At 41.7% G+C, this 26902-nt stretch overlaps 1 protein-coding gene across 1 annotated transcript in view; it reads left to right on the top strand.

The window, feature by feature from the left end:
- Positions 1–26902, top strand: part of LOC124613600 (neuroendocrine convertase 2) — a 1535239-nt gene that overhangs the window by 849455 nt on the left and 658882 nt on the right. Inside the window, exon 5 of the mRNA XM_047142315.1 lies at positions 2307–2344. Within this exon, the coding sequence (XP_046998271.1) occupies positions 2307–2344 (38 nt within the window). The remainder of the gene's footprint in view (positions 1–2306; positions 2345–26902) is intronic.

Raw genomic sequence — 26902 nt, 5'->3', positions numbered from 1 at the left:
AGGCTAGAATTACAAGAAATAACCAGAATAAAATAATGAAAGAAAATAAGGAGTATAAGGAAAACTGTAAGAAATAATAAAAGTAACCTAAAAACAAGATAAAAAATAAACACCATCCCGTACCTGTCGATAGGCACTGACGGGAAGATCGCTTTTTGCGCAAATGGTACAATATCTTTCCACAAGTAGTGACATGAGATTAGTTACCGCATGTGTCAACGAACTCTCGGAAAATATGTTTTAGCAAGGCTGGACTAAAGGAGACAAATTCCTATACTCCTATCGACTGACATTGGTTGAAAGCCGTGTCCAGCTTGCCTGATTTAGAGATTTACAGAGTAACCCTGTTGCGAGATGGGTATTGTCGAAATCAGATACAGTCATTTTCTTTCTTCTGATCTGAGCTATAGTCTGCCATTAGGGAGGAGTATCCGTGATACAGCTAAAAAATTACCCAACGAGCTACACAGTAGTGTAGTGAAATATAACACCATAGACGTAACTTCTCGCTTCTCAAGTAATGACGTGTGTATGAAAGATTGGACAGGACTTCGAGGATATTCTCAAGGCATTAAAACGTAGGGATTTGAAAAATTGCTGTTTAGAGTACTTCACCTCATCAGGTGTTAACAACATTGCTGTTTCTACGACCTGGTGACACATTTACAACGAAAGAACAATCTAAATAGAAATTTATTTACACGCATCAACTATACAGGATGTCAGGAGTGCCTTTGAAGATATTTCCATTGATGACTGAGGACGGTGTACTGAACAACATCATACCAGCTTAGTACCTCCAAGTATGCATGGTAGAAGCAAGCCATTAATGTTTATTTTCCCCTATGCTGCACGTCAACTATTGAAGTGCGGACACTTTAACGCAAAAGGGATATTCTGTACTGATAGGTGTAGTCAACTTCGAGTCACAATTACGTCCGTGCAGAAAACATCAGGTACTAAATTATGTGATGTGTTGGCGCGAAGACAATTAGTGGGTCAAGGAACCAATATCACAATATCTGTACCTTTACCCGAAACATTCTGGATATACACTTTCCGACAGGCTGTCGTCATTAGATTTAAAAAAGAAACAACATGTACAAAATATACAAGTATACTTAATTTACAGCGAAAGCTGATATGATAATAGGGTCAAAAACATTCTACTAAACATAAATCCTTTTCGAGAGTATTATGATTTCTTGGCGAAGAGCGTCCACTGATTTCACTTCGAAATTTTGTCTGAGTCAGTAAAAATGTTTTTAAAATGTGAAATTTTCTATTATATATCCTATATTCGAAATATATTTCTACCAACGAGCACAATATTTAATTCTGAAGTCGATAACTGTTAGTAACTATAAATATGCAGTCATTCCACATGCGTCTTCTGTCATCGTGTACTTCGATCCGTGGCAGCTTTTGTCATTAAGTATAATACACCGTGTATAGTTAAAGTTTGATAGGAATCGTATGATATACCAAATTTGACGGTATTTTGTATTCCTTATTTCAATTTTTCTTTATTGTGGTGGTGGCAGCCTGCCTCAACACTTAATTTGCAGTTGACGAAGAAAACTAAACTAACATGTAAATTTCTCTCATTGTATAAGTGCACCACGACTCTCCATTTTATATACAGTACACTGCAAATGATAAACATTGAGTCACTTCATCGGCACTTGGGCCATAAGATACAGTGAGGCTAACGAAACAAATTTATTGCAGGGTAACAGTTAACTCGTATGACGTGAATGGTTGTGGGTGACGTGGCGTGAAGTAATGACTAGGCTATTTGAACTGCGATTCTTGTACAGTTTACATCGTTGAGCCATACCATTCCTCACACTGCGCATGTACAAGTTAGCATTCCGTATACTGTAGAGCAATAGATATGTTGAATAAACAGTGTCTTTAACATCAAGTCTCCTGGAGGGTAACAGTAGCATTTGCACCATATTCTTACAGATGAAGCGACTTATAAGTTTTACCGCATGCTGTCACCTAAAATATTGAAACAGTTAAAGCGGATATAAATAGAATCTCAGAGAAAATTTGTAGCATATATGTTCGAATCAATATAATCATAGAAATCGAGCAATTCCAGCTATAATTAAATATGGATGAGAGAGTTAGCGTTATAAGCAGTTTTGTATCAAGTAGCTTAATATACACCGGACGAGACCTGTAATGACGCCATCGCTGTTATTTGGCAAGACTGTTACATTGTCTCATGTCTCGATGCACTGTTTTCAGGGGCTTCTGATATTAAAGAAATACTTATGTCTTTGTTTTTGTTGCAGGTGTGGACTATATGCATCCAGATCTCAAACATAATTATGTAAGTACACAAACAATGTATTATATAACTCAAACTTGTTCACTTTCTATCACCTTCTTTTAAGGATGGCAATGTCTGTTGCAAAATATGACCTCCTTCCAAATGATAATTACAGCCAGCAAAAAAATAGTTAGTCTTCCTCCTCAAATTGTTTTAAACAAAATACAAAATTAATTACTTACAGTGAAAATACACACAAAGCCATTACTCTTACGAAGAAGCTGATCTTTCAAACAGATGTGCCTCTGAGTGCTGAAACCAACAAACGAAGAGAGAAAATGTCAAACGTTCTAAGTGCCAGATCCTACATTTGTTAGAAGATTGAAAAAACAATGTATCTCGTTTTGTACGTAACCGACATGTATCCAAAAATTGAGGAGCTATTCAGATAGCACAGAATCATGCTCCTCCCTTTGTAACGGTAACACCGATCACCTTAAACGGCAACCGATGCTAACGTTAAACCGATGAGGAATTTTTTCGAAAGTTGCGACAGTGAGATAACCTAATGGGAACAGAACAATCAAACTGAGATTCGTTTCCGAAACACTACAGCAGAGTATAACCAACAGTAAACAGGTGAGTCAGGAACAGACGTTCTCCCAGAAAGTTGTAACACTACGTGTTAATATAGTTCGGCAGCCTAATTAGGCATTCTTGTCTCAAGTAAAATAATAAAGCAGAAGGCAGTGCTAAGGCTAACCTAACATTGCTTGACACACGCACACACTGAACCCTTTCTTTATATCTGTTCACACAACAAAGTAACCTAACCTTGCAGATAAATGTACTACTAACTTGAAAGTCAGACAAACAAACGGCCAATGAGACAGCAGACAGTAACAACGCGTACCTTAAATGAACTAGATGCAGCAGTTTACGGAACCAGTCACCAACACACATGAAACAAGTAGCAATACTCAACAGGGAGGAGCATGAAATTATTCTGAGTTAAATCAGGGGTCTATTAATGATCATACACTGTGACATCATTGCTTAGTGCAGGGTCTCTGTGCCTGTGAATTAAACAACTTGCAATAGAATAGCTAACACAATAAGTATTTCTTTCTTAAGTTCGGTTTGAAGCAATTAAATAGAATGCAAATCTAACTACACTGAGTCTTAAGGAGCCTTTGCTTTTCTTCATTAACTAACTAGCCTAGTACATGAGGGCTCTTAAATTTTCATGGTTTGAAGAACCATGCTCACTACCAAAACTACTCAAGTATGTATGAGAAATGGTAAGCATTCTCATCAATTATTAATTAAGTAAAGCACAACAAACTATAACTCCTTAAATAACTAATGTGCTTTGATAAGCAGTCTTTTAACCTACTAAAAATATAGTTTGCGTAAATGCCAACACAACATTAAATCAAGTTCAAACACTTTCTCATAAACGGAACGCTGATAAAACATTCTAATTTTGATCAAAGTGCATAAAAGGCATGAAAGCATACAATTAATAATGTTTTTCACTTCAGGTCAGCTTTACTATTTTCAGGCAAGCCAAATTATTTGAGAAAATGACAGCAGAGTGATTTAAAAATGCACTGGAAGCGGAGGATGTCTGAAACTATAAAACTGAACTTTAAATACTATAACTCCATACATTACAAAGCAATCACACTTATTTTTACAGCTGCCAAATGAGTCTTTCCATTATAAATTAGGACACTCGAAATTAAATTCCATAGGATAGGATTCATGTCCAGGTTTGTGATTTGGCATAATCACGGGTGTAAGATAGAATTTTTAGCAACACTACGATTGTTATTAAGATCACCCAAATTTCACAAATATCTGGTCCATTTACTGAGTGCCAAATACAAACAATTTTGTGGAAAACTGGTGGAACTGGTGGTGTAATTTGCATTGGCTGTTGACATAGCGGCGACGCAGTCATGACAGTACTGTTTGCCTCTCCCTGTCACACAACTTCTTGGCGACGGAATTATATTTTTATAGGGCCAAAGAAGGCTGCATACATGGAAGAAGCCTGGATATACTGACAGGTTTCAGATAGATTATCTAATGGTAAGACAGAGATTTAGGAACCATGTTTTAAAGTGTAAGACATTTCCAGGAGCAGATGTGGACTCCCACCACAATCTATTGGTTATGAACTGTAGATTAAAACTGAAGAAACTGCAAAAAGGTGGGAATTTAAGGAGATGGGACCTGGATAATCTGACTAAACCAGAGGTTGTACAGAGTTTCAGGGAGAGCATAAGGGAACAATTGACAGGAATGGGGGACAGAAATACAGTAGAAGAAGAATTGGTAGCTTTGAGGGATGAAGTAGTGAAGGCAGCAGAGGATCAAGTAGGTAAAAAGACGAGGGCTAGTAGAAATCCTTGGGTAACAGAAGATATATTGAATTTAATTGATGAAAGGAGAAAATATAAAAATGCAGTAAATGAAGCAGGCAAAAAGGAATACAAACGTCTCAAAAATGAGATCGACAGGAAGTGCAAAATGGCTAAGCAGGGATGGCGAGAGGACAAATGTAAGGATGTAGAGGCTTATCTCACTAGGGGTAAGATAGATACTGCCTACAGGAAAATTAAAGAGACCTTTGGAGATAAGAGAACCACTTGCATGAACATCAAGAGCTCAGATGGAAACCTAGTTCTAAGCAAAGAAGGGAAAGCAGAAAGGTGGAAGGAGTATATAGAAGGTCTATACAAGGGCGATGTACTTGAGGACAATATTATGGAAATGGAACAGGATGTAGATGAAGATCAAATGGGAGATACGATACTGCGTGAAGAGTTTGACAGAGCACTGAAAGACCTGAACCGAAACAAGGCCCCAGGAGTAGGCAACATTGCATTAGAACTACTGACGGCCTTGGGAGAGCCAGGCCTAACAAAACTCTACCATCTGGCGAGCAAGATGTATGAGACAGGCGAAATACCCTTAGACTTCAAGGAGAATATAATAAGTCCAATCCCAAAGAAAGCAGGTGTTGACAGATGTGAAAATTACCGAACTTTCAGTTTAATAAGTCACAGCTGCAAAATACTATCGCGAATTCTTTACAGAAGAACGGAAAAACTAGTAGAAGCCAACCTCGGGGAAGATCAATTTGGATTTCGTAGAAATGTTGGAACACGTGAGGCAATACTGACCCTACGACTCATCTTAGAAGCTAGATTAAGGTAGGGCAAACCTACGTTTCTAGCATTTGTAGACTTAGAGAAAGCTTTTGACAATGTTGACTGGAATACTCTCTCTCAAATTCTGAAGGTGACAGGGGTAAAATACAGGGAGCGAAAGGCTATTTACAATTTGTACAGAAACCAGATGGCAGTTATAAGAGTCGAGGGGCATGAAAGGGAAGCAGTGGTTGGGAAGGGAGTGAGACAGGGCTGTAGCCTATCCCCGATGTTATTCAATCTGCATATTGAGCAAGCAGTGATGGAAACGAAAGAAAAATTCGGAGTAGGTATTAAAATCCATGGAGAAGAAATAAAAACTTTGAGGTTCGCCGATGACATTGTAATTGTATCAGAGACAGCAAAGGACTTGGAAGAGCAGTTGAACGGAATGGATAGTGTCTTGAAAGGAGGATATAAGATGAACATGAACAAAAGCAAAACGAGGATAATGGAATGTAGTCGAATTAAGTCGGGTGATGCTGAGGGAATTAGATTAGGAAATGAGACACTTAAAGTAGTAAAGGAGTTTTGCTATTTGGGGAGCAAAATAACTGATGATGGTCGAAGTAGAGAGGATATAAAATGTAGACTTGCAATGACAAGGAAAGCGTTTCTGAAGAAGAGAAATTTGTTAACATCGAGTGTAGATTTAAGTGTGAGGAAGTCATCTCTGAAAGTATTTGTATGGAGTGTAGCCATGTTTGGAAGTGAAACATGGACGATAAATAGTTTGGACAAGAGGAGAATAGAAGCTTTTGAAATGTGGTGCTACAGAAGAATGCTGGAGATTAGATGGGTAGATCACATAACTAATGTGGAAGTATTGAATAAGATTGGGGAAAAGAGAAGTTTGTGGCACAACTTGACTAGAAGAAGGGATCGGTTGGTAGGACATATTCTGAGGCATCAAGGGATCACCAATTTAGTGTTGGAGGGCAGCGTGGACGGTAAAAATCATAGAAGGAGACCAAGAGATGAATACACTAAGCAGATTCAGAAGGATGTAGGTTGCGGTAGGTACTGGGAGATGAAGAGGCTTGTACAGGATAGAGTAGCATGGAGAGCTGCATCAAACCAGTCTCAGGACTGAAGAACACAACAACAACAACAGGGTCAAAAACCATGCCATGATAATAGTATCACCAAACGCAGAATCCGAGGCCAATAAATACTACTATTAAACTCCAAGAATATGAGGCACAATGATCCGATACTGCTATCGAGATGTTAACCAGAGCACTGCTCAACCCAGACTCCTTACCCAACACAAAGGATGAGTTGCCACTTGCGTGCCAACCACACCTTTTCCGCTCCACCAGGCTACTTCCGTAGTTGCGGGACTTCCACACATCTTTTACATTCAACCCTACTTACCCTATTTATGGACTAAGTCATTTACAGTACATTATATAAAAATCATTCCAGTATTTATTTAGATACAGAAGCACAGTTTAAACAACATCGTTCAAAAAGTTCACATAACTGAAATGTGTAAACATAGTCAAAGAATTTCCATGACACTCTACTTAAGCAACACTACATACTGACATAGAAATATCGATACAAATACAAAATGAGTCGAAAATAGGTATTACAGCCTCAAAAAACTGAAAAATGATGAGATAATAAATTATCTAGGTGTGTCCTGACTGTTTGTAAATCCCAACAAGAAGATTTTTTTAAGAGCCATTAATACTGGGGCACTTCGTTTTATCCGCGATAGTACAAATGCAAAAAAATACAATTGATGTTTTATCTGATAGAACTGCAGTGAAAAAACCCATTTCTCATATCTTTTTTAATTTTTTACAAGACTTGACAAAATTAAATCCAAGAAAATAATCGCTCAGTACTGACTTCTGTTTCTTACTTGGCTCTGTTATTGGGAACAGATGCTGCAAAGTTTACTGTAGGACTCCCTGTGTTGTTGATGAAGGAATGTCAAAATCGTCAATAGGTATTTCTTTCTTTTAACTGATAAATATAGCTGGTCTTTCAGATGAAGTATAGCATGACATACGTAAGCCAATTTCTTTCCTGTTTGAATACACAGACATTTTTCCATTCTTCTGTTTGAGTGCAGGAATTTTTTATAGCTATTTCAGATGAATGAGTATGAGAAACTTTGATCGCAGTGCATTTCTAAATATTACACACCAGCGTTGACAATAATGTTTCATCAGTATCCTTAAATTCAAAGGTCAAATGGCTCGGAGCACTATGGGACTCAACTGCTGAGGTCATTAGTCCCCTAGAACTTAGAACTAGTTAAACCTAACTAACCTAAGGACATCACAAACATCCATGCCCGAGGCAGGATTCGAACCTGCGACCGTAGCGGTCTTGCGGTTCCAGACTGCAGCGCCTTTAACCGCACGGCCACTTCGGCCGGCAAATTCAAATGTCAGAAGCATGCATTGGCATAATATGGAATAGATTCATAGCTGTAACTGACTCAGCAGCCTTCTGTAAATAATGCAGAACCAAGACTTTGAGGCACGGCACTTGGGACTCTAGAGGCGAGCACTGCTCGCCACGAAGACAACGTGCTATCTAGTAATGAGTGTTAGAAACATTTTCTTCACAACAGGGCCCATGGAGCAAGTCTAGAACATGCAGCAGAGTTCCAAGAACACATTAGCATTGAAAACGCGTTTTGTAAATAAATGGCACTTAGAACGTTTGACATTTCCACTCTGCAACTGATTCGCTATTTCCAGTGTTTTTGAAAGCGGACAATCTGGTGGTGTCCCTGCTAAAATAATATATTCAAAAAGCTATTCAGTTGCAGTATTCCTTCCCATTGTCATAAACTGTTTCGTAAATCTCAGTTTCTAAATAGGAGCTTAGAGAACTATTAGTAAAAGTGGCTATAATAATGGTTTTATTTTTATAACCTGTTATCTCTCTTTCATTCCATCACAAAAACCTCCTCAACTAAGACAGTATTTTAATCTCTGTCATCATTATACAAAGGTAAAACGTAATTAAATATTAACTATCTCAGATGTACAAATATTTATGTGATTACGTAAAGATCTAGTTCGACGTTATGTACAACACTGTTTCCAATAGATTTACTTATGAGCAAGCTAAGTGACACTGCCAGAACTAACGGGATACTGCTGACTCATACGTCATCTCAAGACAACTGCAAACAACACCCGCGCTGCACGCATGACAAACACTCTCCCTTCCCATCGACAAGAGTTTCACTGCGATATTCTCACTTCTTCCTCCGTGCTTTCACACTGATTTGAGTGAATGAGTTAGCATCTTTATATGAAGAATTATTTTGAGCCTAAGATCTTTCGCTAAGGATCATTACACAGAGTTTGTCGGACAATGACAGGAGTTGTAATGATTTTATTATGATTTAGGCATATCAGCTCTGAGTCGGCAGAATACTCTTTAATATGCCTGAGTGCACTAATTAAGAGGAAACATTTATCTGAAACTCTAAACTTATTGTTGTTACATCACTTATTCCTTTGAGAAATCAGTAATAAAAATTTATTTTCTCTTTGTTCTAATATACAATCCTCCTCCTGAATAAATTACTCCATTTCGGAGCTGTCGGTATGTACAGGAAGTACACTAAGTAATATGATCTCCAATGAAATATAGAACATCTTGTTACAAGCTGGCACCGCTGTTCACGTGTAAATACTGTGATGCGGCTGCAGTGCGCAGTTGATGTATCGAGTCTTAGAGGTTACTTTCAAGGCTATTGGGAAAATGTGTGTTTTCTCAGACTTCGAAAATGACAACTCGATGGTTTACGCTTAGCAGGAACACCTGTGACGAAAACTTTTGAACTGTATAAGATTTCAAGAGCGACAGTATCCGCGGTGATGACATCGTGCACAAAATATGGTAAAACACCATCGGTGAAGAATAATAGTGGGCGAAAACCGAAGTTAACTGGCAGAGACCGATGAGCATTAAAAGGGGTTGTGACCAGACAACATAAAACTGCCGCTACAAAAGTGACTGCAAAATTCAACGGTCACTATAGAAGTACTGTGTCAACAAAAACAGTACACCTGGAGATTCACAAGGCTAACAATCATTGAAGGGCTGCAATTGCGAAACCCGTAATGACGGAAACGAAAGGAAAACTGTGAAAGAAGTGGCGCCACGATCATGAAACCTGGACTCTTGATGACTGGAAGACTGTGGTATGGTCCGATGAACCATCGTTTACACTGTTTCCTTCAAGCAGCCATATTTATGTTTTGAGGAACCCAGAGGAAGCCAACGATCTGATCAACCTGCTTCCTACAGTCAAATGTGATGGAGGTTCCGTTATTATTTGGGTAGCTATATCGTGGTATTCAGTTGGTCTTCACGTTATTGTCACTGTCCAGATTACTGCGAATGAATATCTCGACATCCTCTACAATGAAGTGCTTACTATAATTACCATATTGCTAAAAAAACGATATTCCAAAAGACAATGCACCCATACACAGCCAAAAAGCCTCAGGCGTGGTTTGTGGAGCATCAGCATATCATCAAACATCTGCCCTGATAAGAAGAAGCACCAGACCTCATCCTCGTCGAACCGTAATGTAGAGTTTTAGGGCAGAGAGTGAAGAACAAGTTCTATCTGCAACGTTGTTGAAGCAATTGGTTGACGTTTTGGTCTAAGATTGGGGAATGTTACATTGGAAACTATTCAGACGCACTGTGAATCTATTCTGTGAAAAATTTCAGTTGCTGTAAAAGCAAAAGTTGGCCCAACTCCGTATTAATAAATAAATGTTGTGTATGTGTAACATATTCACGTAAATTTGTACATTCCCCGAATTACCTTGTCGTATCTTGATCGCAATGTGTGGAGAAGACGTTAAGAAATGGTCGTCATACTGTTTCTGGTATCAAGAGACCTTTTTGCAACTTATGATGAACACTAGATTAAACAATGCCTGGTAAATCAATATACCTGAAGTGGTCGCAAAGTGGCCTCCCAGTAGAAACTTTGGAAATGACTTATCTTGTGTCTGCAGATCATAGCAATAAAATCAAAAGCTTACCAGAAAAAGAATTAGGCACCCTCCAGGAGTCATCGCTTCCTCTAGCCATCACAATGGCCTTAATTTGGGGAATTAGCAGCTCCGTAAGTTTCTTCATTTATTTCATGTCCAGCTGAAGCCACTGATTGATGATTAGATTTAATAGAGCTACCAGATTTCGGGGATGTTATCTGCATCGTTTCACCTGCTTTTCTGTACATCCTCAGACTTTTGGAAATTTATGGTAAGATCTTATGGGACCAAACTGCTGAGGTCATCGGTCCCTAAGCTTACACACTATTTAATCTAACTTAAACTAACTTACACTAAGGACAGCACACACACACACACACACACACACACACACACACACACACACACACACACACACACACACATGCCCGAGGAACGACTCGAAACTCCGACGGGGGTAGCCGCGCGAACCATGACAAGGCGCCTAAGACCGCTCGGCTACCCCCACGCGGCCCTCAGACTTTCCTAGCGGATTAACAATGCGTGATTCAGTGAACCAGTCGAGACGTCGTAGGGTACCTAAATGTTCGTCAAATCAGGAGCGTGTGTGTGCAGCCCTGATAACACGGTTATTGTCATCTTGGAGGACAGGAATTTCCACACAATATTCCTCATGACTATGTAGAAGACATGCCAACACTTATTCACTGAGGATCTTTAAATAAACATACTGTTTCATGCTGATGACAACTAGAATTAGTGAGCCCAAATCATGGTTCGAAAAATACCCCCAAACTCTGTCCTTGTAGACACCGAGGCTTATGCTCCTCATTGGTCAGTCGGTGCATACAACAGATTGAGTCACTTGAAAGCAGAAAAAATGGCGACTCTTCGCGCCACACTATGGGCCTCCAGCCAGGTGCTGCCTTGTTTGTATTCTTTGGTCCGTTGAAGACGTGCAGTTTTATGTGCTGCCGATAGCAATGGCTTTTTGCCGTGTACCGCGTTCCAAATATATATTGCAGTTTTCGGTCTGAAACTGGTTGAGATGCAACTGTATTCACTGACAGGTTTGTCAGTCAGGTTAGTACCCATTACCAACGATAAGACGTCACACTCGTCTCCAATATATGTCACTTAGGATCTCTATTCTGTCACTGTTTCTACGCCGAGTTACATGACTGGCTGCGGTAGGGTTTTACTTGCACATTCCTTGTTGAGACTGCATTGATACCTCAGCAAATCGGGCAACTTCTCCTACGTTGTATTCAAGAGTACTTCCACACATAATAGCTACTTTCTACCATACTCGCAAGGCGACAGCGACTGGCAGATAAGTACCAGTTCGGTGAAGTGACTTACGTCAGCATTCGGTAGCAGTTCTGTAGCACATATAGTGCTCCACTCATTCTATGAGGGAAAAAAGCGGTTGACTAATAGTTTGGCCGCCCAGCGTGCCAATTTCGAATTTTGTACTTGCATACGATTGTGACATTCCTGCAGACTTCCTTTCAGGCAATATGCAGCTCAGCTAACTCTAGGCTTTCCTATTCATGCCTGATCGTCAAATAGTGATGCCTTTTCCGCTTCAAGTCCATCAGGAAATACATGTTTCTGGCGAACAGAAGTCCACTGTACAACGTATATCGTGCACGGAGTAAAGAATTGTTCGCTGGCTGTGGGGTCGTGTGCCAGGGCTTTTGAAACAGTGCAGCTAGGGCGGAGCTGGTAGTGGTACGGTGCTGGGTAACAATATCAACTTCTCTACCAGAAAATACATTCATTCATAAACCAAAGAGCAATCTAAAAAAGTAATTTATTCTTTATCGTTGCTTTACCAAACATGAGACCCTTAATACCTACAAGTAATCAAATGAGAGAGTTCTTACGATTTGGATTTGTAGAATTTAAGATCGGTTGGCTTTAAGGTCACCAAAGGCTTCGTCCCCACTTGCACCAGGAAAGAACATACATTCTAAAACAGCAGAAAATATTTTGATTAGGAAAATTACATGCCAATAAAATGAACACAAACGGACGTTTGGTTCTCAGCTGAAATCAGACAGTGACTCACAGTTACATAATACAAGAGCAAATAACAACTGCTACAAGAAAACTCCAAGGAACGAAACTGAACTGATTTCAACAAAAAATACTGGGCACTAATTATTAGACTGAACCACCCTGAGCCAAGAGGCACGCAGTATAAGAAAATATCACTATAATAACTCGCATGCAAGAAAAGGATTGAAGTAACAACGGCCAACTGATCGCAACAGCAAACAGTGGACAATAAAAGGTTAAACTATTACACCCACACAGTTCCAGTAAAAAAAGGAGATAACCATTAAAACAATGTGCAACGATGAAAGATGTAACCGGTCTATAAATTTAAAAGAACGAAGCGCTCAGTTGGTTTCCAGTGACAGTGTTTTTAACCCATTCAGCACAAGTAACACTCCAAATTACATACTGGGTGGAGACACCAAGTATTAAAAATATTTATAACACAAACGGATAAAAACTCTTAATAAAATACACCACTTGCACTCTTGACATTTCAAATAAAAGCGGTCAAAATACACTTGGAATTTGAACGCCCCAGCGAGCTCCACTAAGACAAGAAAATTAAACTTGCCTGCACATTGATGCACAAATAGCCATAATTGTCAATTACTCGCAATGCAGAAGGCGCAAAGGCCACAGACGTCCATAAGCGTACGGTGTAATCAATTTGACGAACGTAGCTACTGGTATACACTTCTTTGCAAATGGGATAAGTGAAGCACGGAGTAAAGGCAACCAGCAACACAGAATAAGATGCTCATCACACAAATTCGTATGCTTTCGACGCACCGTTCTGCCTGTGTATCCACGGATAATCAACGTCAGGGGCATATTGGAATGCAGTGTTCCCCAGCCAAATGAATTTGACAATCCAACTTCCATGCAGGATACGACCTGCTTCCGGCAGGTGCTTCATATCTCACATAATCGGCAGCTGCAAGTGCTGAGTGGCCTTCAATGTCTTACTGACGAGCAACAACTAAGCGCGAGACGAACCACAGAGATATTACCGTACCAGGGCACGCGTCCGCTCTCGCAGGCCTCCGGAGAGGACGTTGTTTGGCGACCGTCAAAGAAGTTACATTGCGCTTTCGATTATTTTGGAAGCGCGCAGAGTTTCGCTTCAATGTACAAATGCTCTTCCTTAGTGCTACACGTAGACATTCTCCTAGCACCTTCTCCTCTGTTTTTCCATTCGACGTATCGTTGCAACATCATTAGCAATTGAATCCTACAAATCTGAGAGTAGCACACGCTAATGAACAGACAATGGTGTCGATTCTGTTTTACCATCGATTACACACGACATCTAAAGTGTTGGAGATCCTGAGTCACGACCCGTCATCAACAAATCATGAACATAGATCTCGCTCGGTGCCTCAGAGGTGCTCAGTAAGATAGCGTACAAGCACCATTAAATCCGTGGAATGTTCCTAAAACTGTTCTGTAGTGGTGGAGTGATACATTGTCTTCCTGAAGAAATAAGTGCTTCCGGCGATGCTGTGGATGAACGAGTGGATGTATTGTACTGACCGCTAAAAATTGCAACACTGAAGTCAGCACAACAAACGTCCAATTGCGATAAGTGTTCGACACGCTTGCATACACAAATGATTAAGATTCCTTTTCAGCTGCTGACATGAAGTCTGAAAATGAGTTCGTGATCAGATTGTGGCACTATATATTAAAGATCCATATTCAAAACAAACTTTTACACTTCACTGTAGGTCGAATGATTAGAGAGATTAAGTTAGCTAAAGGTGGGAGATTTACTGTAAAGAATTTCGTTAAAATGTGAAGGAATATTGAGAACCAGAGGTCGTACGTGTGTTACATTATGTTGCGCAGCTCAGTGGAATGGTACCATGACGAAAGTGGGTTGGCACAGCGCCGAGTTAAGGACACGAAGGAGAACACTGTTTCACTGACCACCAAAGGACGCGACAAGAAACAGCTCGCCACACGTCAGGGTGTCAACATCTATGTCAGTAATTGACACAATTACGCCAGCGAAGCAACACCAGAATATTCCGTCGACTACTGGGCATAAGGAAACGCAAAAATCGGCAACAGAGAGCCGTACTTAAGGACCGGCAGCCAGCTCATCATCATCGATCCGTTGTGAGGCGTTGGCGTGGCGTAGAGCCTGTCTCACTCAGCGCCACCATCAGTTTGGACTCGTCACTGTCATCGCAGTCACCATAACAGTCACCGTCGTTGCCCAGGGGGCGCCAGAGTGACGCCGTCGCTGTAGTCGCTTTCGTCGGACGCCGATGAGCAGGCAGGCCCCTGTAATGGGAGTCATCGCCTTGGGTAGGTTGTGGTTACGCACTGTCGCCGTTGTCCTGGGGCGCTGCCTCCACAAACACCGTGACAGGGGAAGGAGACCAAGGCCCACCAACACCAGACAGCCGCCCGGGGAAGATCACTAAGATAGGGCATTGACCCGTACCACTGCTGTCGCCGCTACGCACCCCAGCCACGATCACAACAGAGGCCTGATGCGCTTCAGTCCAGCCACCGTGATACGACCCATCAAGGCCAGTTAACGCCAGCCCTGCAACAGTCGCAGCAGTGGGCGCACATATGAACCACCTTCGTCACCACCTAGAATATTACGAGCGGAAGCAACAAAGAATGCATTGCAGTTGAGCAATAAATGTTATTCTGTCTTCAGGAGCCTTCTGTGGACGCATCCTCACCATCCTCTTCCTAACGCCAAGCAGAGAACCCACGTTCGAATCAATTGACGGACGGTGGAGTCCAGGTCTGTTTACATCACTGTTATCAGTCCGGCTACTGCCATCTTCCGATCATAAAATATTCTGATGTAGGTATAAACGACAATGTATTTACACAGTAAGTGCTCAAAGTACGTAGGAACAGACACAGTCTCAGTTTTGTGTGTAAAGAAAGCGAGCCGTGGCTCGAAACATGCTTGTCTTGGATTAAACCTTGGTTGCAGTCCTATGGTTTTATTTCTACTGCAGTTATCGCGATAATGCCGCTGTCCTCCCCGTTAGTGGCAGCAGCAGCGTGTATCGATATTAGTACTGCTGTACTATCTTTGGTGTGATGCATATAGTTTCTGACTCGGCGGTGTGTGACCAGTCGGTCGGTTGGCGTGGAGCAGCAAGGAAGTCCACTTCGCGCGTACTCTGGCTGGGGCCACTGGCGGCATGCAAGTGCGGTTGGAGTGTGAGGTGCTGCTTGCGAGTACTATGAAGTTCGTCACCCACCTATCTTGGACATGAAAGCTGAGTCCACACTTAACCTACTATCGAGTCTCAACTGTTTACATTTCTTCGTTTGATCCTGGTTGTCACTTTTGGGACATTCCCGCGAGCAACAACGTGTGTGTATTCAAGTCGGCTAAGATTCCAGCCGTGGAGTTTAACTTAATTTATTCCCTGTGATTGAAGTTGACCAGCGGTATCTTCTGCCTTGTGGCCGTTGACGTTCCGGTTACCTGCCCTGGTCGCAGACGTAATATTTCGGCAGTGTATTTTCCTTGTCGTGTTGTTGCTGTCCAGCGCTGCGTGTAGTTCGACAGCTGAAGTGTGAAGTGTTGTTGGTCGTTGTGGGCGCCAATATTCTGTGTGTCGTTGTACTCAAATCTTGTGGTCGTTTTGCTGCTTGCGTGGAGCGGAACTGATTTTGTTGATTGGTCGGTCGGCTGTCTGTCGGTTGGGTTGCCTTCAGATTAAGAAGTCGTTGGACAGGCTGCCTGTCTCACCTAAACGGGCGTTAGTGTTACAATCTCAGGCCGACCCTTGGAAGCTTCTGAGCGCCGTTCCTTGTGTGTTACATAGTAATTTCCCTGTTTAGGTTTTAGTTATTTGGTTGATGTGTGGCCTTCAGCCGAGTATCAATACTTCTTAAATAATGTTCTTGTCTTGCCCTTAAGGCATGGGATTGTCATTCCTTTATAAGGGGCCTTCAGCCGAATTTTACATGAAATGTTTTAAGATAAGGCCTTCTTCCTTTTAAATTGAAACTCTTTTTCTAGGCCTTCAGCCTTTAGACATATTTTGTTGATATGTGGCCTTCAGCCGAGTATTAATATCTCTTAAATTAACGTTCTTGTCTTGCCCTTAAGGCATAACATCGCTGTGCTTTTGTTTGGGACCTTCAGCCGAATTTTGCATGAAATTTTTTAAGATAAGGCCTTCTGCCTTTTGATTGTAACTCTTCTTATTGCTTAATATGCGGCCTCCGGCCAAGTTCCATTAAAATTAAATTCCTAAGGCCTTCAGCCTGTTTACATTGAAGATTTAGAAAATATTTTTGGGTGAAATCTCCAGAAGAACCTTGTACTTCAATTTCTTGCTGAGGCCTTGTTTCTTGGATTTTGAGCTTGGATTTTAAGTGTGGCCTTCAGCCGATCTAAAGTTAATCAAGGGAGGTCGAGTAAAGTTTTGAGTGTTTTGCATCCTTGTTGTAGTATTGTGTGTTGATAAATAAAGTTTGTATGTTGAGTGCAACTGACAGCAACTTATTTTGGCGCCTTTCCACACTCTAATCCGCTCTGACCCGCTAGCCCAGGCACTTCAGAAAGATTATGCAGCGTAGTTCACAATCTAATTTTGCATTTTAATGTTCATTGTTTGCGAGAAGGTCGCGTTACGCCTCGTGTAATAGACAGAAATGTCTACCAGCACCTTTCGTACTTCGGTGGCAACAGGATCGCAGCCAATGGAGACTGTGGTTTATCATTCCGCGATTCGTGCTCACGTTGGGAGGTGACCCAGTTCGGCTAGCACTCAAATGGGAAGATACATAGTACGTTCGGCACTGGAGGTTCGCACCCTTGGTCAGGATATGTTTTTCATTGTATAGAGGCAAATGTTCAGGAAGACAAGCGGTAACGGCTGGTGCACCACTGCACGTCAGCACGATGATTATTATTGCGGCTTCCCTTGATGCTGCATCAAAGAGACGCACACTAGTAGTAGTGCACACACAGGCAAGACTGCACACAGGAAAGGCACCAGTTATTTTGCCACATACGAGTCCCGGTTGTGTATACCATTATCAGGAGGGCCGTATCCGTTTGTGGATGCTCCGAGGGTGCAGCATTCTCACCATATTCCACAACACATTCACTTCCATAAAACACGAATTTCAGTAATGGCGGACTCGACTCTATGGACTTACTGTGCCAGACGCCAATGGACATACCTCTTCCTAATCTCTCTAGTTGGTATTGGTATGCCGGGCAGCTGTAGACCTCTCCGTCCTTTTCAGCGAACTCAAGTGATGTTGGAAAGAGACATAGATGAATGTCTGCGACAGCATTAAGATTTCCGCAATTTTCCTGCTAATCATGGAAAATCTGCTGAAAACGTTGGAAGGCAACTGGAGATTAACAACATTTGCAAATTATTTCTTGTATAATATAACCCCAGACAAAAATTTGAAGGCATCCTGTGCGTGTGTGTGTGTGTGTGTGTATGTGTGTGTGGGTGTGTGAGTGTGAGAGTGAGTGAGTGTGTGTGTGTGTGTGTGTGTGTGTGTGTCGTAATGGCGGTACCTTGATCTTGCCCATACCACAACTTGTTTCCTTTTACACACCACGCCCTTTGATACGCTTTTGTTTTCCAGCACTCGTGAAGTTATTGCGTGCAGCATACAGCGATATTTTCCAGTTATGAAGGATCGGTACATTGAAAGCTACTCGATAGATCATGAAACGACAAAAGTATACTAAGGTACCGTTTGTTGTAGATTCTGGGGGCAGTGTGCTAAATGTCAAAGTTGCAAACTACTTAATAAGTTCAACGGGCAAGAAATTAGTCACCTCTAGAGAAATCATTATAAACATAATTTAATGACGTGTAATTGGCCCCTGGACTTGATAATCAGCTGGATTCGGTAGGAAGTGAGTTCATAAGGCCGTGGAGGTACGTCGCTTTTAGGTTAAGTAACTAGCTGAGGATTTGATCGCTCAGTTCCACCAAATTGTGGTGACGCTGATGTCGGCGTCTTACCCGCTCTTCCAAAACGTCCCAAGAATTTTCTATGGGAGTCAAGTCAGGTCAAGCCAAATCAGGTCACATGTATAGGATGAGAGAGTGTTCAGAAAACCAGTCAATAATTCTACCAGACCGAAGCACTTCGCTGTTCTCGTCTTTATTTGCTGCTGTGAGGTGGTTTCTTGCGAGGTGACCGACTCCAAATGTTCATTACAGGCATGGTGTTACCTAGCTGACAGGTGGGGATGAACCTTAATTCGATGCATGACGCAAGTCCTGTCGGATGTGGAAGTAGTTTTGATTTGAAAGCCGTGAAACGCGTTTTCGGCCCCTCCCCCTCTCAGTCAGGATCTTTTCCCGACCAAAATTCTGAAATCATGTTTCGTTGCCAATTCTGTTTCAGCGTAGTTTGTAGACAAGCTGAATAGTCCGCTGCGAAATATCGAAAAATCCAGCATCTTCACACACCTTATGGCCATTTACAAGGCCCAGCATGATTACCTCTTTTGCCACTGTCACGTCCGTACACTTACCCACGTTTGCGTACAATGTCCGGTTGAAAAGTAAATGTCTCGCTGATCGCTGGTGTCTTACGCTTACAATTGTCAAACCTCTTCATAATAAAGGGGACAAGAGTGACTTAAATAATTATAGACCAGTCTCATTGCTGACATCATTTTCTAAAATATTCGAAAAAGTTATGTAGTCAAGAGTAGTCTCACATTTAAGAGAAAATAATTTACTCAGTATGTAACCGTTCGGATTCCAGAAGGGTTACTCGACTAAGAAGGCTATCTACACATTTACCCATCAAATAGTACAAGCCCTAAATAACAAATTACCGCCAGTTGGTATTTTTTGTGATCTTTCCAAGTCATTTGGCTGTGTGAATCATGTCACACTCTTAGAAAAACTCAGGTTTTATGGAATTAAAGGCTATACACACAGCTGGTTCGAATCATAGTTAACGAACAGAAAGCAAAAAATTATGCTGAATGACACAAATAACGTTGAGAGGGTGCTAAATTCTAGTGAATGGGGAGTTATCACAAAGGGAGTCCCACAGGGTTTAATTTTGGGTCCTCAGCTGCTCCTTATTCATGTAAATGACCTCTCACTTAACGCTCAGCAAGCAGAACTAGTAATTTTTGCAGATGACACGAGTGTTATAATAAATCCCACTCCAGAAAAAGTAGCTGAAGATATTGTTAAGGATGTATTTCAAAGAATTATTAAGTGGTTCTCAGAAAATGGACTCTCCCTTAATTTTGAAACAACTCACTATATCCAGTTTTGTACATCGAATAGAGTCATACCGACAATTGATGTAACATATGAACAGGGCTCAGTTAACAGGGTAGATTTCTCAAAATTTTTGGGTGTTCACATCGATGACAACTTGAAAAGGAAGAAGCATATTACTGAGCTTCTCAAATAATTAAGTGCAGCTTCTTTCGCTCTTCGTATAATCGCTAGTCTTGCTAATAAACAGATCAGCCTCCTAACTTTGCATATTTCCACTCAGTAATGTCTTATGGAATAGTATTCTGGGGTAATTCACCACTTACACATAAAGTATTGATTGCACAAAAGAGAGCAGTGAGAATAATTAGTGGTGTTCACCGAAGGACGTCATATGGGCAACTATTCAAGGAGTTAGGTATTTTAACTGCACCATGAGAGTACATATATTCGCTAATGAAATTCGTTATAAATAATCCATCTCAATTCGCGAAAAACAGTGATGTTCGTACGTACAACACTAGAGGAAAAAATTACCTTTCTTAACCGTTATGGAAGTTATCAGTTGCTCAAAAAGGAATACATTATTCAGCAACAAAAATCTTTGATCATTTGCCCAACAACATAACTGGTAAAAAAATGTACCTCTAAATGTAGTTGCATGTGTATAACTAAAAATTTCAGTAATATTAATATTAGCAGTATTCATGTGTGTATATATATCTTGTAATCTGACTTGTTCCACATCATATCGATAAAATAATCGTGAAAATGATCTACGGAACATGACATAACTAAACTAAACTAAACTAAACTCTAGATCCAGTGCGCGTTCGGTTGATCACGTGACGCGATCGCTGCACCACTGTATATGCCTGACGATTCCTTTGTACGTGCGCAGCGAGCTAACTAACATTGTCCGCTGAGCTTACGATCAGTTTTACACATCGCAGTGATTTCCTTAACGTTGTCTTTGCGCAAGATAATGCCGCATGTTGTCTATGCTAGCCTGACCTACCTCAATACAAATCACCATCTGGCTTTTCAGTTTGACCCACGGCACGGCACGGCAATCAGTGACCCCAGATACCTCACACTCTGAAAATACAGGTGGAGAAGAAAAATATGGAAACACCACAAACACAATACATTACAATGTCCAAAAGCCCTGGCATTTACAATTGCTTCCAGTCAACTCGAAATGGATAAATACAGGTCCTCTACAGTTTTAAAGGGAGTCTTGTAGCATTTTTCCTGCAACATATTGGCAAGTTCATGCAATGAGGATGGAGGTACAGCGTTAGCGACCGTTATCTCAAAAATAGACCACAAATGCTCAATAATATTGATACCTAGTGAAAATGGTGGCTTGGAGAGTTGTGATGATTCATCTTAGTGTTTACTAAACCAGTCCTGGACCACTCGAGGTGTGTAGCCAGGAGTCCTGTCGTCTAGGAACACATCATCACATGCGCAGTGCCGTGGTGTGCATCAGATCAGCCAAAATGTTGACATAATCCCTGGCAATACCACGACATCGCAGAATAACACTGGGCCCCGTGGAACACCACGATACGGCTGCCCAAATCATCACAAGATCCGTGTCATGTCTCACTTTTGGGACGTAAAGTTGGTCAAAAGTTGGAAACAATGTCAAAATAAGACTCATCCAACCAAGTGACATTCTATTAGCACTGGCACTGACAGGGTCCGCGATTGCGGCTTCCTGCTCTGAAGTGACTTTTGCACCTGTCGTTCTCTTATTTTTCGACACAGTCCTCTTCAATAATCGTCCGTCACGAGCACTCAACGCACATTAACGTCCGCTTTGTGACTTAACGGATGATGTGTTTCGGTTTTCATGTGAATGCGGTATAAATCTTCAATACGGAGCGTCGTGAAACACCAAACACATCGGCTGCCTTGGTTACGGAAGCACTCCCCCAAAGAGCAGCAACGACTTAACGACTTGCCCGCATTCTAATTCACTTTCCTCCTGTGTAATGCACTCACAACTACACATATCACTGTTCTGATCCAGACCGACACTTGCAACGTATTGATGGCAATGCATGGGTGTCATTCGTTGTCAAATACAGCATCGGAACCTCCCTTTCAATATCTGTCCTCTGCATGCCGAGAAACTGGTATGCCACCGCTCGCCAGTCTCTACGATTGGTGGACTTCGGCACAGAATTGAAGCATTATAAAATATATCCGTATCTGACATCCAAGTTCAGTTCGTCGCGATGCCCAACCTTGTTAGAGCCATTGTTGCCGCCAGTGCTGGCAGCTCTGTGTACTACATCTTTCACCATGCGTACCTCCAAATAACCTACCCATTTAAATCTGCATCTTACTATACTACATACACACAGACAATAAAATTTCATTATTTATCCTTCCTAGTGTTGCAACTTTAGTGGCCAGGAGTGAACATCGCTGTCATATCAGGGGACACGGTAATCCCAATCCAACTTTTGCTGATTAGTGTAGTGATATATAGAAAACATACGCAGGTCGAACATTAGTAAAACCGATAAACTGCTGGGACAGATTCCTGACCGGAAATCTAGGAAAAAATGTCCTATGAATATGTGTCCGGAAATGGACGGTGTGCGTGCAACGACAACAAATCGTCCCGGAATACAGTACAGATGTGCACCTCATTCGAGTCATAACAGATGTTCAAAGTGTCCTCCATGGGAATGCAGATGATAGGCATAGTACCGGTTGTCACTCAGGATACGCATAATTGTACTTTGGCTTACACCATGTTAGCGGGTCACTGGCATGGAGGTTGTGCGAGGGTTCGTCTCAATATCCTATAGAGCCCGGTCCTCCAAATCTGGTGTACGCAAAATCCTCCGCCTTCCAGCACGTTCGTCTGTGTGAAAGGACCGATGATCACACAAAACGCCCAAAAGGGGCTTGAATGTTGTGCGATGTGGTTGGTGTCCGTGAGGATACTTGTTTTGGTATGGCAGAGCTGCCTGCCGGCCGTTGTGGCCGCTCGGTTCTAGGCACTTCAGTCTGGAACCGCGCAACCGCTACGGTCGCAGGTTCGAATCCTGCCTCGGGCATGGATGTGTGTGATGTCCTTAGGTTAGTTAGGTTTAAGTAGTTCTAAGTTCTAGAGGACTGATGACCTCAGAAGTTAAGTCCCATAGTGCTCAGAGCCATTTTTGAGCACTCCTGCCCCTCGGCCGTTTCCATCTGCTTCGCCGTACGCGGACACCATCTCGGCTTGTTCACGACAGAAATACCGGACCATTCTGCTGCTGACAGTACGCTGCGTCAGTCACACAGCTTGCAACACACGAGGAACACACTACACGTAGTCAGTGGAACTGTTATTCGTCAGCGCCATCTACCGTGGCAACGATGCATTTCCGGACACACGTTCATGGGAGGTTTTTTCCTCCATTTCCAGTCAGGAATCCGCCCCTGCAGTTTGTCGGTTTTATTAATGTTCACCCTGTATACAAATGTGTCGCAACGAGTTTGTATCTCATAGTGGTTCTAAATAATATAATTTTGTCTACCAGATGATGAGCTCGGTTTCATTGTATAACAACAGCTCATAACGTCATCAATGTTGTCCTTACCAGCTAACTGGCGGCTACAGTTTTCCCTGTTCAGGGTTCTGGTGGTATAACCTTTCAAACGGTGACACTTGTCCCTACACTCGTGCGGCCTCAGAGATCGGCAGGTATTGTCTGCGTCGGCCTCCCATAACCTGACCGCGACCTAATTCGTTGAGTATGCGCGTCTTTCCTTCCTCGCACCGGCACACTTCACAACAGATGGAAACACAACGTTATCGTGGCAAAGATGGAAAGATCGATCTGTGTCCAAAGCGGAGTACAGTTCTGCTGGGAATTGCAGCTTGAAAAAACTAAAAGAACTACGAAGGGACACAGCAACCAGGCGATGTGTATGCACATTAAAGTACAGTGCACCAAACCCTGGAACGGGGTTATCTCTCTTCGAATGGAGAGGTGTCGTGTATCAGAGGAATAATGTTAATCCGGGTATAGTTACAAACAAAGTGGGTCACATAAGTTGATAATCACTGTGAAATCTAAATCTGGTCGTACGACGCACCTGTGGTCCATTGTCAAACAGTTATATGGAAAATAAAAATTTTCCACTACCTCGCTTTTAACGTTTAAAGCATTGTTCGCAGAAACCGAAAAATTGACACTTCACACCGGAACAAGTGATACCTCATTAAACTTCTCATTTTATGAATTCTCGCGTGGCATTTAACGACCTTGTCCGTCAGAGGCGGAAAATATCGTTCTACGTTGCACGCAATAACCTCACGAGCGCTGGAAAACAAAAGTACATCGAAGGGCGTAGCGGGTACTGCGAATCGTGTTGCTGTATGAATGATGACACCAAACCGCCATTACATCACACACACACACACACACACACACACACACACACACACACACACACACACAGGGATAACATCATCCAATTTTTGTCTGGAAAAGTATTATCCAGGATATATCCTGAAATAGTTTTAATCCGTCATTGCCGACCAAGGTTTCCAACAGATTTCCCTGGTTAGTAGCCAATTTCGGAAATGTTAATCCTGTCCTACACAATCATCTGCGCTCCTCCTCAATGTTGCTGTCAATTAGCAGAAGGAAGAAAAATGGAGAGTCCTACAACAGCCGGACACACTAAAGAAATTAATTGTAACGATGTGTCCTATTTAGCTGTTTACTGCTTCAAAGTTGTGGCATGTCTCGCATCCGAGAGGACGACGATTTTCCGTGATTTCCCTAAATCGCTTCAGGCAAATGCCGGGATGGTTCCTCTGAAAGGGCACGGGCGACTTCCTTCCCCATCCTTCCCTAATCCGATGGGAGCGGTGACCAAATCAACCATCCATAATAATTTACCCGCATTCCTATTTTCTTATTGATTATTAAACCCACCGCCAGGAGATCCGAATGGGGAACAGTTTTACGTCCGGAATATTTTAGGCAAGAGGATGCCATCATAATTCAAGCACACAGTAGGGCTGCATGCCCTCAGGAATAATTACGGCTGTAGCTGCCCTGTGCGTTCATCCGTTCGCAGTACCTGCATAGCAAGGCCGCATCAGTTAGTCACCCATACTGTTCCCGCTGCAATTACTGCAAAGCCTGAGGGACAACATGTTTGCCTGACATCTCAACAGATACCTTTGTCGCTGAGGCACGCAAGCCTCCCCACCAACGGCAAAGTCCATAGTTCATAGTGGATGGATTCTACGGTATGGTTCTCATTCATCTAAATACCTAGGGATTACAACTGCCAACAAGTTAAATTAGAACCATTTCTGTGTTGTGGTTCCAATTTAACTCGTACGCAGTTGTAATCCCTAGGTATTTAAACAAATTTTAAATTTCAATTTATATGATTTTATGAGTAACCGAAATTTAACATATTTTTTTAGTAATCATATAGAAGATCCCACACTACTTATTGTTAATGTTGATTGCCACCTTTCACACTACGCAGCTATAGACCGTAAACGCCAGATCATCTGTAAATAATCTAGGATTGCTCGTATTGTCTCCTAATCATTTATGTAAATCAGGAACAGCAGAGGGCCTGTAAAACTTCCTTGGTAAACCCCATATATCACTTTGGTTTACTAGACGATTTCCCATCAGTTACTACAAGCTGCGACCTTTCTGATAGAAAACAGCACAACTAGATGAGACTCCATAGGCAAGCAGTTTGGTTAGAAGCCACTTGGGAGCTACAGTGTCGCAAGCCTTCTGACAATCCACGCATATAGAATCAGTTCATCAGCGTATATGTCATTTACACAGCTACCATTAAACTTCGTCCAGTTAGAATTTCAAAATTAGAAAAAGAGCGAGGCAAGGAGATACCACATCCTGAAAACTACTATTTGCAGTTCTATAATACTTCTTCAGAACTTCAACCTGGACTGAAGAAGGAATGTATGGTAAAGAAACATCTGCACCACGTCCGTTTTGGTGATATTCTACTGAGTGCAAATAAACTTCTGCGACGAATGGTCTAACTTAATTGAGTAAGTTTGATAGTTGGCCTGAAAATCAAATTTGATAAGACTAAAATAATACGTAACAAACATATCGAATGGCAGATTGGCCACATTAACAATGAAGGCGAGGAACCATTTCTTGAGTTTTTGTGCTTTGGGCCCTAGATGAAAATTGCTGGATGTACATCTAAAGAAATAAACAAAAGAGTAAAAATGATCCGAACTGATTTTCGTAAACTCAAAAGAGCTTTCAAATAGAATATTGCAGTGTATCTGAAATGGGAAGTACTTTTAAACCACTGTAGAAATAACATCATTGGTCAGTATGACGTCATATTGCAACAGAGTATTATCGGAGAAGAGGGAAAGAAAAATAGTTACAAATTGTAACTATAGATGGAGCTATAATTATCATAATTTAATAGTGGTTGACTACAAATGACAAATGAATCCTACAAGCCGGCCGGTGTGGCCGTGCGGTTAAAGGCGCTTCATTCTGGAACCGCGTGACCGCTGCGGTCGCAGGTTCGAATCCTGCCTCGGGCATGGATGTGTGTGATGTCCTTAGGTTAGTTAGGTTTAATTAGTTCTAAGTTCTAGGCGACTGATGACCTCAGAAGTTAAGTCGCATAGTGCTCAGAGCCATTTGAATCCTACAAAAATGCCTAAGGCGTACGTTTGACTTTACGTAAGTTGTACTACTCAGTGTGCACGGGTGTACAAGTGTGATATTGTTAGTTACGTGAGCCCATCCACCACCATATCACATTGGATTGGAAAAATCGGTTTTTAAGTGTCCTGAGGCCAAATACCACATAAAAAGCATTACTCACATCGGTTTTTAACTGTCCTGAGGCCAAAAACCGCATAAAAAGCAGCAATCAGAATCAAATCGGAAAACATGTTCAATATGCTGTGCACTGTTTTCTGCAACAAGCTGAAATCGAGAAACAGCATATTCCAGAACTGGTTGAAGTGTTTCCGGGGTCACGTTCAGAATGTGTTGCTCAATGTACGCCTTCACTGCAGCTAAGTTTTCAATCGGAACACTGAAGACATCATCTTTCAGATAGCCCCGC

Source organism: Schistocerca americana, chromosome 4 (assembly GCF_021461395.2).
Source record: "Schistocerca americana isolate TAMUIC-IGC-003095 chromosome 4, iqSchAmer2.1, whole genome shotgun sequence".
Taxonomy (NCBI): Eukaryota; Metazoa; Arthropoda; class Insecta; order Orthoptera; family Acrididae; genus Schistocerca; species Schistocerca americana.
This window is presented reverse-complemented; position numbering and strand designations above follow the sequence as displayed.